Genomic DNA, 14,108 nt, shown 5'->3' on the forward strand with positions numbered 1-14,108 from the left:
ATCAATCATAATCCGTTTTAAAAATTAAAATGTGTCAAACCAAATTCTTCCAGTTTTGTCTAGCTTATTGGTCTAAAAGTGCAGCCCCCCTTAACACTGAAAATAAAAAACTTAAAATTTGATTTAATTTATTTTGGATATATTCAAAATAGAGAATTTGTGAATCTGATTATAAGAACAATTTTGATAGTAAAAATATTTATTTAACTCAAGCAGTTTATTTTTTAGAATTTTTTTAAATCATCAATATTTTTTTATTAAATTAATTTGGAACGTCATAATTTTAAAAATATTTTTATTGGAAAACATGCTGACATGAGTATATTTCTTAAATTATTTACTAATCATATAATTTTAACAATTTTCGTCATACGTTTAAGTAGCATAGTTTTTTTTTCGTCAAGTCTTTCTGTTACAATTTGTATAGCTGGTACCTACAAATTTTCACTAACCGGTTATAACCATAATATTTGTGTAATCATTTTCAGTTTTGTAAAAGCATTATACACCTACTACATGGTGTTGAGGCGAGTCAACGTCAAAGACGAAAATGCATGAGTTCGGATTTAAATTTTAAAAAAATAGCCGTTAAATCTGTATTTAAACAACTAACATTATTGTAACAACTTATTAGGTATAATCATAATATGATATTTTAGTTACATAATTATATTATATACTATTTATATTCTTATAATTATAGTTTGTTAGTTTAGGCATTAAAAGTTGAGATGTAACTTTAATCATTATTTTTAGTACATCGCATTTATTATTTTTGTTTGGTCTAGTAAAAAAATATATGTAATAAAAAAAACAAGTCTCCTTTCTTTGGGTGGCCAGTTCATCAATAACCTTAGAATTTTTTATTTCTACAAATTAAGTGTAAATTACAAATCACACAAATCGAGAATGTGCCACACCATTTTTTTTTAGTCTACGATTCGATCATGAAAAACACATGACAAGCTCGAAAATGATGTGACACCTCGGTTCGTAAGATAATTTTGAAAAAAATACAACTTGAGTATTTATTTTTTACATTTAAGATAATGTTCTAAAAATAATAGTTCAATAAACCCAGATCTTGAAGATAGAAAAAAAATCTTCATCGGATCATCACACCGAGTACCTACACTATTATATCATTTGCTACATCCATTTCAGAAACACTCTGTATAAAATAAAATATCAATTGTAGGTATTTACCATCTAATTCCATAATTATCAAGGCCCCCCCACCTAAAAAAAAAAAAAAATATTGCAATCTAATAGACAAGTATTAACGTCAATTACAGGTATGTAGCTTAATACGTTATTATAGGTATACTAATCAGCAGCTTGTTGTAATAGCCAATTTGTTAAATTTATATTGAATATAACATATAATTTGTATAATCGCGTATTTCATAATTATAGGTATGTTATAATTATAAATAATTGGACCAGTACATAGAAAATAAGATTAAGCTGTGGATTTATACTCTATGCTCACTGAATGTTGCGTGCTACATATTTCGTTTAAAACTGATGTGACGATGTTTACATTTTGATTCTCACAATAACTACTTGATTGAGAACTTAAATAGTCATTTAAACTGTATCAACGTAAACAAACATTTTGGAAAATGAAATACCGTTAATTTAGGAATAGACTTGTGTATATAGGAAATTAAATATTGATATCACTAAATTTAAAACAAAATCCATGTTAATTGATTTCTTGTATAAGTATAATATACTTTAAACAATGTTGGTCTTTAATTAATAACATTCACTTTTGTCATAATGTTGTGTTCGTATAATAATGTATTAGTATTAAGTATTGTTTTCGAAATTGTTAATCAGTGTAAACTATAGTTTGTAACTATTATTATTATTATTATGACGATATTATAAGCTCTATGTCGTATTAAAATTGATATTATACTGCGCTGGCTATTATCTAAATAAACATATTATTTTATGTGTAATATAGTGTGCTGGCTATAAACATTGTTATTTTTATAATACGAAGCTAGTGAATATGTTGTTTATTTTCGACGACGGTAAACACTTTGTAAATGTTTAATCGAATAAAATTAGTTTATTTATATTGTAATATATTTCGACGGTGAATTTTTTTAATAATTGTACCGGATAAGTTTTTAACTCTGGTTTTTATACAATAGTGTTTAAATTAAATTGAAGTAAAGTAAAGTAACGTTTTCAATTAATTTTATTTTTTTCCACGACTTAAAATAGCTGCCGACACAGAACTTATCGCGCTACGTTTCACGCGTGAAGTCAACCTATACTAAAATGAAAATGCTGGTCGAAGTTATGCTAAAGGTAAGGTCGTAGTTAATTCTGTTTTACTTGAATATTAATATTACTTAACGCAGTTAAAATTAGTTATAGAACGATAGGTGTACTTAGGATCGATTCGATAATTCAGATTTATTAAAAACCGGCTTTTAGTAAAATAATTTACCGACGGAAGCCCCGGCGGCTCGTTAGTCATTGTGTTTAAAATTTGTACAATTGTACGAGATTAAATTTCTTTCAAAACCCAAATCCTAAGACCACCTATGGTTAGCGACTTACCGTAGTAAATATTAGAACTCGTGGGCGTTGCTTATATGCTCGAGAAACAGTGAATTTTGCATTTTTGCTATTATCTTTTTGTCGAGTCCGGTTTTAAAACGCGCTAATAATAATTAGGTACTCCTAAATACGTAATATACTAAAACACAAATAAAATTTGAAAAAAATGAAAAAAAATTATAATATACATCATAATAAACGCAACATAATAATGTAAAAAATAAATTAATAATTGGATAACGAATTCGGTAAATCTAATAAAAATCACATACTTAGGTAAGTATTATATTATGGCGACGTCCCAGAAACAAAATATTAATATGTTTTATTTTTATTGTTGTAATTTTTCCATAATCACTGTATCTTTTAGTAGGAACCGCTAGTTATTAGGTACTTACCTATGTTCTACTCGAAATAATATATTTACAGTCAAAATTTATGTCATACGAATTCATCAGCCAGACAAATTATTTTTAAATGTTTTTATTCTTTTGATTGTATCATTTACAATTTGAGTAGGTAGGTGTTGAATTTAACTTTTTTTCTTTCGGTCCAATTCACTGTAATGATAACCTATATTAAATGATTAAGCACATTTTCGTTAAAAAAAAAAAGTAGGCCTTTGAAAATGAATAAAAATAGATGAAAAATAGTTTTTTCGTGTAAAAATAGTTTTTAAAAATATTACAATTATGTACTTTGTATTATTAGATGTATCAATAATTTAATGATTTTAAACGGACATGATATTCTATGAATATTATCGTATTAAATATTTCATTACATGTTTAGCTTATAACTATAGTTTAATTTTTAAATATTCAAAAGTTAAATAATAATAAAATTATTATAATTATTACGTTTTTTTCATGGTTAATTTGACAGCTCATCTTTGCAAAATATAGTAACGTCTATGACTTAAGTGCGAAATATAAAATGTCAATATTTAATTAATTTTAGTTTGTCGTTAGGGTTATCTACTTAATCGGTTTATTTATAAGCATTGAAGCTGTTCTATAGACGGTTAATTATTATATACTGTTAAATTTTGTTCGTATTAAGAAACCCGTATTTCCATAGAAAATTTTAAAAACTGAAGTTGTTAAAGATGATCACGACGCACAGCGGTTCAAAAATGAAAATAGTTGGCCAAAAGTCTAATTTTCGCAGAAATCTTATAAAATGATCCGTTACTTACATAATTATTATTATAATAATAATTCGTATTCGTATACCGACTTGACGTGACCTGTTTTTTTCTCAAAAACTTTTCTTACGTGAAAAACTTTCAAATCTCGTAAAAAGATCCTAGTTCGATGATTTTATTTTTTTTTTGAAAGAGAAACACTTCTTGCAGGGCGGTATTGTACTTCAATTTTTAATTTGTATTCCTAAACCATAATAAAATACGATTTTAAACTTTCAAACTTTCTAACTTCAAGTGCTCACTACAAAGTAACGAGCAAATATGAGCAAGTAGTAATGATATATATGTAATCAATAGATTGTGATTCAACCGGTAGTGTAAATATCGTCATGTAACTCGATGAAACAAATTATTAAATTTGTATGTTTATAAAAGCTAATAGGTTTATCGTCGTAATGTTATTTGTAACATTGTATATATTTCTATGACCACATGGGGGTTAATAACAATCGAAACTTCATAATTGGGTCGTTAAATACGATCTTTGTAACTTATCCATAGAAAAATTGATAAACACTTCAATTTCATTTTATTTCATTAATCGTAGACATGTAAACTAATTATTGACAAAATATCAAAATTTTTAAGAAAAAACTATATTTTGTCTATTTTTATATTATTTTATGAGTAGTATATCCAATAATATTTTGCAACAAGTTTTACATATCAATACTTGGTTAGTATACAAAACAATTTTATTATCTTTATTTGAGTATTTTCAAATTCAAAATATCGACTTTCGGCCAACTATTTTCATTTTTGAACCACTGTGTGACGTGTATACCTAAGGTGTAACTTTATTATTTACGAAGAAAAAACCTCCATTTACAAAATTGTGTACATTGGTAGCAAAAATTCATCAGTCTCAAAATAAATTGTTTTAAATAAAAATTGACAAGTGAGTGAGTTTCAAAAAACTTACCATACGTATTCCTTATGATTTTAAACGGCATCAATTAATATTCCAATGTTGTCGTCTTAATTCTTATGTATATAGCGCAATTATTCATACCTATAAAGATTATTTTTTTTTTTTTAGTATTGTCGTAAAACCAAATTTGTTAGTGCCTTAGTGCAGGTGGTATGGTATATGTTGTACAAAACTGTGAGATGACTAGTGATAATTAGTAGACAAAATATTTTAAATAGGTACTTTTCAGATGGAATAATAACAATAAAAAAAAATTGTTTTACAAAATACAAATGTACGCCAAAATAAATAAATAAATACACAGAACAGACAATAGACATGCTTAGTACGTAAATAATACAGTCTAAAATAAAGAACATACAATTTATACATAGGTACTATAGACATTTTTTATTGGGTTCGTAACATAATCAAATTAAAAACAAAAGTACATAATATTTTTTCACTCCACCTATACTCCGACTTACACAGTTGACACTTCTGCACAGTCGACAGTCCACACGATACGGATAATTACAGGTACAATATTTTACATAAGTGTAACAATTAGAATCGAATACTATTCAAGTACCTACCCATATCTACGGAGTGGGTATACTATAAATATTAATTAAATATGATTTTAATTTTATCGTTATTGTTTTAAGTTAAATATTATATCTCTAAAAATAACGGATTAACTACATTATATTAGGTACATTGAGCGTATTTGAATAGGTTTTAATTATAATAATAAATATTACGATAGGTACAGACTTTTAATCGTGACCAAATCCGTCCTGTTCGCGTTCAAACACAATAAACAGTGCACTGCAGTTCATAAATTACTATAATACCTATGGGTAGCTGGGTATATACCATATAACTGCACCTAACCGTGCGTTTAAATTAGCTAGGTAGGTACCGTAAGATAAATGTAACACAAGGAAGACGATTCGTTTACGCATGATACATACGTGAAATAATAAAACACATTATTATGATGCCATATAATATAACGAGCAGGTATTTATTCTCACGCTAATGCCTAATATTATTCTCATCACGATTCGCGCAAGTCGCCATAACCAGTCGTCCCATTTACTCATATTCACTTTTATAAGACAAAATTCTGAACTATAAACGCTTGGAATCGCATTAATTCCACTCATATCTACCTACCTACCCACTGAATTGAAAAATATAACACACGAGTTTGCTATAGCAGGTCATGATGCGATGTGATATGTTTCGACTTGAGTGTATTATTAAACACGCACTGTACTCTATTTGTTATATTTATTTTACTGTTCGCATTAATATTTGTGTTTTGGATTCGTTAAAAATACAGAATAATAAAAAAAAATATATATAATACCGTCGAGTTTCGATATCTAGAATCTCGAGGGGAATAAAATAGATATAACTTGTGTATTTTTCGAGTTATATACTTCAAATGAACACTTTAAGAGGCTAGAAAAAAATTTGAGTTATCCATCAAGTCTAGACTCGACTGTATTAGGAATAATGTAGGTAGCAGTGGAGCGCCCAGGGTGTCGTAGCCCCGATGAAAACATATATCTGGTGCACTAAAATTAATACATATACCTACCTAACTTTTAGACTTAAAGGACAAGTAGTTTTAGATTTTGAGCGCTTCGATTTTAACATATTATAGTACCTTATCTTTTAGCAAATTGGATCAAGGTGGTACTTTAAAGAGGTCATTTTTCGATTTTATCAATAGTTATTTAGTGCCACGAAAAATTACGAAAAACCGCTAAAAATGGGATTTTAATTTCTAACGTTTGCTTATCACCACAGAAACGAATAAAAAATTATAATATTATAATATTAATTCAACTTACATGATTTTATTATAATGAATAATAACAATATAAAATATCCAGACTAAAAAATCGTCTCCGTGGAATTGTTTTTCTTATACAATGATATTATATCATTGAATTCAAGTTTAATACAATGCATTATACAATGACCCACTTGTAACCTACTATACAGCAGAGCGACATCCACTTACCCGCTTTTTTTGTATATTTTTTGCCTCCAAACTATATTTATATTATAAAACATCTATTGTCTATAATAATTATTATTAAGTCCTCAGTAGTTAAAAATAAATTTGACTTATGGTATGATTATATGGCATCGAATTAATCTAATACCCCCCCAACCCCCCTTGAAATTGTATTGAAGGCGCCCTCGTCTTAAACTTAAATAACACTATAAAATATAATTAAATTGCATTCGAAGTACACAAATAATAAGTAACACGTTTTAATTTTATTCGAAAAGCATTAAATAGGTTATTGGTCATTTCAAATGTATTTTTCTAATCAACATAAATAAAAATCGTTTAATTATTACTTGTCTCGCACGTGTGTGTAAAAATAATACGTTGGCTCCATTTTAAATTGTTATAATGGTAATTAACAACTATAACTATTGAGATAGTTTGTGATAAAATAAAAAAAATATCAAACCTGCACAGTGCCGTGCCACTGCCGTCCATCATAGATCATAGGTACCAGATCTACTTATAGTTTTTTCGTGTTTAAAATAATAGATGTTTATTTCCAACAAAAGAAAAAATCCACATTAATTATAATAATATTATAATACAAATAACATACATTCCAACTTATATTTCGACGTCCGGGTCACCACCACTAATGTAAATTTGAAAACATTTCGTTTTTGGTTTTATATAATGTTAGGTAGGTCACGTACATATTATCTACTATCAAACAGGCAAGTATTCAAAGATATCGGATGCGAGCAGATGTCCAAAGCTAAGTCGTATTCTATGTTCTCCATTCAATATAATAAACATAACATACATTCTTACGTATATTTCGACAGCCTCAACACTACCGCTAATGTAAATTTAAAAACTTAATTTAAATTTAAACATTTTTTTTTTTAATTTTACATAATTTTAGGTGGATTACGTATCTTCTATCAACAGATATTCAAAGACATCAAAGGCGAGCAAAAGTCCCAAGCTGTGTCGTCTTCCCTGTCCTTCAGTCAGACCTAGTCGGACATTGAACAATAGTGTGCGCCGTGCGGAGATCGCTATACGTAACAAGTAAGACGAAGCTGAATATTATTACCACCAGACATCAGTTCGACCACTTTGGCCACCGTCGCGGACAAAATTTAATGACGGGACCTGGCATTCTGACCGCGTCAACCATCGACCGTAGTTTAGAGTCTATGACCCATCCAACGACGGATCAGACCGGCTTTCCACCGAGCGGTATCCGACCGCTGTCCACTGGGAACGAGGCAGTCGTGTACACCATTGTAAGCCGGGTACAAAACTTGGCGAACCAGGTTATACGTTGCGGGGTGCACCACCAGGTTAACTATGCGGGCGCCAATAGGTACACCGTGTTAAACAGAGGTAACCGGGATACACTACGCGGTGCACCGTCTTGGTGTATACCCCGGTAGCACGATTATACCGTCACAATGTGCGAGTCGATCAGTACCGTCGCCGCTAGGTGATAATTCGGGTTACCGACCGGTATCTGATCGCTATCCACTATAAGTGCGAGGCAATCGTGTATACCATTGTATGCCGGGTACATAACTATATGGTGAACCAGGTTTTACATTGCGGGGTGCACCATCAGGTTAACATTGCGGGCGCCAAGGTATTCCGTGTTAAACAGAGGTACACCAGGATAATACACCACACGGTGCACCGTTGTGGCTTGTATATCTTGGTAGCACGATTATACCGCCCCTGTGCGAGTCGCTCGGTACCGTCGCCACATGGTGATAATTCGGTGGATATAGTTCGTCTGAAACGTCGTCGTATGAGTCAATAGACTCTCCTGACACGTGTTGATGCTTAGACGTCAGAGTATCAGTTCCCGCCGCGACGGTGGCCAAAGTCGTCTGACCCGTGGCTGTTATACTAATTATAGTCCGCTTCGTCTTAGGTCCACTGAAATTAGAAGATTATCCTTTCAAACCAATGACTTAAAAACATATTTGGCGAAGTAACAAACGAGACCAGCAGTATGTAAAAATGTGTGAGTACACTATCTTAATAGTACCTTATACAATATGACCATTGTTATTTGTAAATGTGTGCGAAAAGTCTCGAATCGTACGTGTCATGGTATGTACAGCCGTACGAGTAAGCTGTAGGCTTACGTGATTTACTAACATAAATAGATTATAATCATTTAAATAAAATCAATGTATATTATGGTTTGTAAATAACGCATAATAATAATAATATAATAGAAATTACCTATATGCAAGCGCGTAATATATAAATAAAAATCGGAATAAGCTAAGCCTTTTTAACCACATATATACCTATAGATTTGGTGTAAGGTTGACTTTAATTAATCTAAGTAATAGATAATAGCTACGCTGTTGGTAGAATTATTCGATGGCAGATACTGAAAATCCCAAATGAAATTGTTGAAAACCACTGCAGAACAAATAAAACAATTTATCACTGATTAGCTATTAGTAGGTATATTATATAGATTATAACAATATTATATGCATAAACATACAGGGTCGGTTTTAAAGGTTGAGTGGGCACCTATGGGCAATTTACCGTGGTCGCACACTTTGTAGGAGGAACAATTAAAATGATCAAAAAATTAAATTTTGTTCGTTAAGAAAACATTAATCTGAATAAATAACAGTAATATTAATGCCTACATTTTAGTTTAAAATTGTAATATTATTCGTGTAGCCCACTACTATTAATGTTACCAACCAAACTTTAAAAAATGTAATTTAATGTAATATAGTCTGTTATTTTATAGTCGTTATCGTGTCCTTTTTATCGATTCCATTGACCATTCCAGTGATTCCACCACGTTTCCTTAAGATACTTGAAATAACTGCTCAGTATGTTATAAAACTATATTATTATTCAATATTATTATAATTGGTACCTACTTTGGAAGCATATCAGTGAGTTGTCCCACTTATTTTTATTTGCAATTTTTATAGCCTCAGAGTCCTCCACAAATTTTCTATACTCTGATTATGTGCAGCATAAAATGCCATCGCATTTAGTAATCGAGTGGTAGAGCGCATACAACGAGTGTCCCCTAACCTCTAGCAATCTCACGTAGAGCGTATATACCTACGGCGAGATAGGTAGGCGATTTTTTTACAAGGGGGCTCAACATTTCTAAATACGACCCTGGATGCATATGAAAGGTACCTACATCTGCATAAATGCATGATATATCAGTGGCGTCATTTGGAGGAGGTCAGGGTAGGCATTTGTCCCCCCCCCCCCTTGTCACTAGCGGGCTGCTGTCGAGCCGGGCATGGGCAATGGGCTAGTTTTGAACCTTCACATATAATAACTAATAGGTAATACATTTAAGTACCCCTCTACATGTGTATTAATTATTTAGTCATTGTTATCTCTCAAAAAAATGATTAATTATTACTTATATTTATGCCCATGACAGTATAATCAATGATACTAACTATAGTAAGTATAGAATTATGTAAGAAGGCTATTTGTGTTGAGATAAAGATTCAATTGTAATTGTATAATAAATAAAAAAAAAAGCGAGAGATATTTTTTTTCAGTTGTATTATGGACCGGTCAAAAATGTTGCCCCCCCCCTCTCAAAAACTGTAATGACGCCAATGTAATATATATATATATATATATAGGAATAGCTCGCTGTACTTACGGGTATGATGAGTTTCTAAACTTCCGTCCAAAGGATTGCATATTTCCACGCAAGGATTTTTGGGCACCAACCGATACTTGAACGTTCCACTTATCTGCGATACCGCCACTCTACCGTCGTAGTACGTGTTGATCTAAACATAATTTATAACGTATTTTATTTGAAAAGCGTATTGGCGTTTTGACCGTTGAATAACATACTTTTTTATAGTGAACAGTTTTATACTTGGACGACATGATTGTCCACGTTTCGGGAGAAATGCTCAAAAAATAATCTGGTCTGTATAAAGCACGCAGTAGTTTTCCTTGGATGTCATCACAATTTCGCCTTGAAAACAATATTGGAAAAATACTCGAGGTGTAAAATTGTTCAGCGCGTAGAGTTAAGTTCCAGATTAATTTTAAGTTGGTACCTAAATACCTAAACGCTTACTGGCAGCGTATGTCGCACACGGGAGTTTTTAAACAGAGTTCAAAACACAATTTTTGTGGTAAACTGAGTCAGAAAAGGTTTAAGGTAAACTGAGCTCCAGGTTTGGAGAGATTTAAAGTGAACTGAGTCCCCTCAAAAGAACATTTTCTATATCACATGGCTTAGGTCAGGCTATGTTAACAGGCGTGGATAAAAATGTGCTTTCTCAATCGTTTTTAATATTTATTTTAATTCGCAATATTTTCATATTTATATGATAAATCATAATTAAGTACATAATTATATAGGTATATCCGTATAGGTGTAATTATTAATAATATTATTTTTATTTCTATTTTTATTTTGTACATGGTAAAAATGTATATAACATGTTTTTAACAAATTCGAGTCCTTGAAATAATTTTATTTTTATATTTCAGCAATCTTGTTTCAAGAAAAAAATTTATTTTTCTATTGTTATGTATTTCTCCCCCCCCTGGACCTTTAACAAATATTAAATGTATATGTATGTAAATGTAGGTTATGGTTAAGTATAGGTGTGCATTTTATTGCCACACCGAAAATTTGGTTTGCCCTGTCTGAAGATTTGGTCTGACTATACGGGCCTTTACAGTGTGCACAAATAACGTAATATGATTTTCGGGTAGCCCAGGTAAGTATCCTAAATAATTAACTCTAACTATACTAATAATTATTAATTACTAACCAATGCATAAACCATCCATACTTCATTTCGATTGCTCGAAGGGGATCGATTTTCAAGTTGGATTCATAATCGCAAGGTAAGAGGTCTCCGTTTAAAAGAACCTTAATAACAAACAAAAAACAATACTTATATAAGTTATAATATTATAACAGGAATTTCTACACTTAAATGATAACAGGTACCTACAAGGGCTAAATCTTCAACGGTGACGGTGGTTTTAACATCACTTTGGTACGCAAATGGCCAATTGAGATCCGCGTACGATTCTAAAATGTCCTCTGGTCTGAGGACAACATCCACTCGATCGATGCTTTCACATGACTGAAGAATTAACAAACATAGTACATACACTTGATTTGCATACAAGGTATTATATTCGTATAATATGCATACATATGTAGAATATGTAAGTGGTACCGAGATAGGTACTTGGAACTTTGTGTGTATATATTATAAATACTTATTACTTACATAACAATCCGATTCAGTAAGCTTGAGTTCTGGTATTTTATTATAAATTAAACACGAATCGTGAAGTAAATTTTTGAAATTGCTCAGATCTATTAACTGAAAAAGTTTAAAAACATTACCATACAATAATATTATAATTATTTGTTTTAAATATGTACAAACTAAATTAATACACAAATTAAAAGTAATTATTTGGTAGGCACTATAGACACTAGGCGTAGGTACTTTATTTCATTTTATTTTACTTTATTTCACAAATCATTGGTAATTTCGAGCATATAATAAATTAAAATGTATTCCATCGATATAGGCAGGCCTGTTGCCAGGGCACCAGCAAGTCATTCGTCGTTTTGGGGTGGCATACAATTTTAAAGAAATCGAAGGTAGCACTTAGTGGCAAAATGAAATAAAATATATCGGCAAATAAGAACTGTAATATAACTAACAACGGGCCTGAATGTAGGAATCTCAACCATCTCTAAGTACCTCATTTGTATAATCGTATAGGTAGTAGTTACGGTACACTTGCATAGTTGTATCTATATACAGGGTGATTTTTGGGCATAATCACCCCTATTTTTCCATCTGATAATACATTTATTTAAATTCTGATTTTATAAAGTATTTTTTAAGTATATACCTATACTTCAAGACCATATTTTTAATTTCTGATCATTTTTATATTTGTTGTAGGAACCTGTAGCGATAAAAACTTCTATTTTTAAAATGAAAACCCTCCTTTTTAATGCAAATTATCTATAGTGGATGATTTTCTTAAAAATTCTGATGTATCTAAATCAAAATTTTAAAGAATATGTAGTTTTTAAGTTATTAAAATGTTTATACTAAGAATAACACTCTTTAAAAACGGTTTTATAAAAATATAACTATAATTAATTCTAAATATAGTAGTGTTTATTATACTTGGATAATTTTTACAAATTATTTATATTGATATTAATTAATAATAATTACTAACTTTTTCAAACCGTCTATGCCCCCATATCGAATTAACCCATTAACATAGACATATTATCATATTATAATATATTTATAAAATAATTGAATATTTTTTTGATTATGTACTTACATATTTAAATAAGTATATACCTAAAAATATGGTTTGATATAAGTGAAAAGTAAAGGTATAGGTAAGTATTAATTAATCTAAAATGCTGATACCTAATTGTTGATTTTTTTTTGAACTAAGAATAATTGAAACCATATAAAAGAACAGTGACGGTACTGCAGGGGTTACTTTGTGATGTGTACATTTCCGGAAAGTCTCTGGAATATTGGTATTATCAAGATCAAGAAATATTACGGAAAATTACAATTATTTTACAAATTGTTCATATGTTTCAAATGTTTCAATACCTATAGGTACTTAATTTAACTTGTAGTCCTGAGTTAATTTAATTTATTTTTAAATAAAAATAAGTAGTTTTGATTAAAATACAGTATTCCAGTACCTATAGTTACCTATAGTTGGTATCCGTATAAACAATTGACTTTTTTTTTTGAACGAATATTGTAGGGGAATATTTCCTTTACTAAAACCTAAGTATTGAGAAATTAAGTGTTACTAACCAATACGGTTAGATTGCATTATTTTGTGTCATGATATTAAACTCAAAACGATGATTAATTCGAAAAATTATCCAAGCTGAACTCGGGTAAAAAAATTCTAAAAACTATCGGATAAAAATACGTATGTGCCTACACGGGATAGCTCATATAAACTATTATCGAGTTGGGTATTTAATAAGTCTAAATTACCTGCATCGCTGTTAGTTTCAAGACCGCTCGAACATATTGATTGACGGTATGATTTTGCAATGCCGCGGATACAATAATTAAGGCCACCACACTCAAAATCCACGACTTTTTAAACTTTTTTATGACTCTTCTGTACGCGCTACCGGAAGAACACTTGGGATCAACTGAACGTTCCGTCGACGGCACGCACATTTTTTAAATTTCACTCCGGGTGTATTTACGATGTAAGTACCTATAAGTACTTGCGGAGCAAGTATCTAACAAATAATACCTAAAATATATTACATAAAAAATAATTACTGC

The 14,108-nt window shown here is 30.3% G+C and overlaps 2 protein-coding genes across 2 annotated transcripts; one reads left to right on the forward strand and one right to left on the reverse strand.

Annotated features, from left to right (window-relative positions):
• The first annotated feature begins 6,769 nt into the window (after positions 1–6,769).
• On the forward strand, positions 6,770–8,992 carry LOC107883600. Its single transcript, XM_016803869.2, has 3 exons — positions 6,770–7,602; positions 7,664–7,812; positions 8,675–8,992. Exons 1-3 carry the CDS (start codon positions 7,432–7,434, stop codon positions 8,736–8,738), a joined length of 384 nt encoding a protein of 127 aa, XP_016659358.1. The 5' UTR covers positions 6,770–7,431; the 3' UTR covers positions 8,739–8,992.
• LOC107883599 lies at positions 8,987–14,102 on the reverse strand. The gene is made up of 7 exons (XM_029490351.1): positions 13,806–14,102; positions 12,027–12,122; positions 11,742–11,876; positions 11,556–11,656; positions 10,618–10,744; positions 10,418–10,550; positions 8,987–9,177 (listed from the first exon to the last, which is right to left on the reverse strand). The coding sequence occupies exons 1-7, from the start codon at positions 13,995–13,997 to the stop codon at positions 9,089–9,091; spliced, it is 873 nt and encodes a 290-aa protein (XP_029346211.1). The 5' UTR covers positions 13,998–14,102; the 3' UTR covers positions 8,987–9,088.
• Between the last annotated feature and the right edge of the window lie 6 nt (positions 14,103–14,108).

The sequence above is a fragment of the Acyrthosiphon pisum genome, chromosome A2 (assembly GCF_005508785.2).
Source record: "Acyrthosiphon pisum isolate AL4f chromosome A2, pea_aphid_22Mar2018_4r6ur, whole genome shotgun sequence".
Taxonomy (NCBI): Eukaryota; Metazoa; Arthropoda; class Insecta; order Hemiptera; family Aphididae; genus Acyrthosiphon; species Acyrthosiphon pisum.

What these genes read in the sequence shown, in the direction of transcription:
- LOC107883600 (XM_016803869.2), top strand. Translation starts at nt 7,432, where the DNA reads ATGTTAGGTAGGTCACGTACATATTATCTACTATCAAACAGGCAAGTA. An exon ending in GCCTCAACACTACCGCTAAT is followed by an intron (nt 7,603 to 7,663) that starts GTAAATTTAAAA and finishes ACATAATTTTAG; the next exon opens with GTGGATTACGTATCTTCTAT. An exon ending in GAGATCGCTATACGTAACAA is followed by an intron (nt 7,813 to 8,674) that starts GTAAGACGAAGC and finishes GCTTCGTCTTAG; the next exon opens with GTCCACTGAAATTAGAAGAT.
- LOC107883599 (XM_029490351.1), bottom strand. Translation starts at nt 13,997, where the DNA reads ATGTGCGTGCCGTCGACGGAACGTTCAGTTGATCCCAAGTGTTCTTCC. An exon ending in TATGGATGGTTTATGCATTG is followed by an intron (nt 10,745 to 11,555) that starts GTTAGTAATTAA and finishes ATTGTTTTCAAG; the next exon opens with GCGAAATTGTGATGACATCC. An exon ending in TTTAGAAACTCATCATACCC is followed by an intron (nt 9,178 to 10,417) that starts GTAAGTACAGCG and finishes TTTGTTCTGCAG; the next exon opens with TGGTTTTCAACAATTTCATT.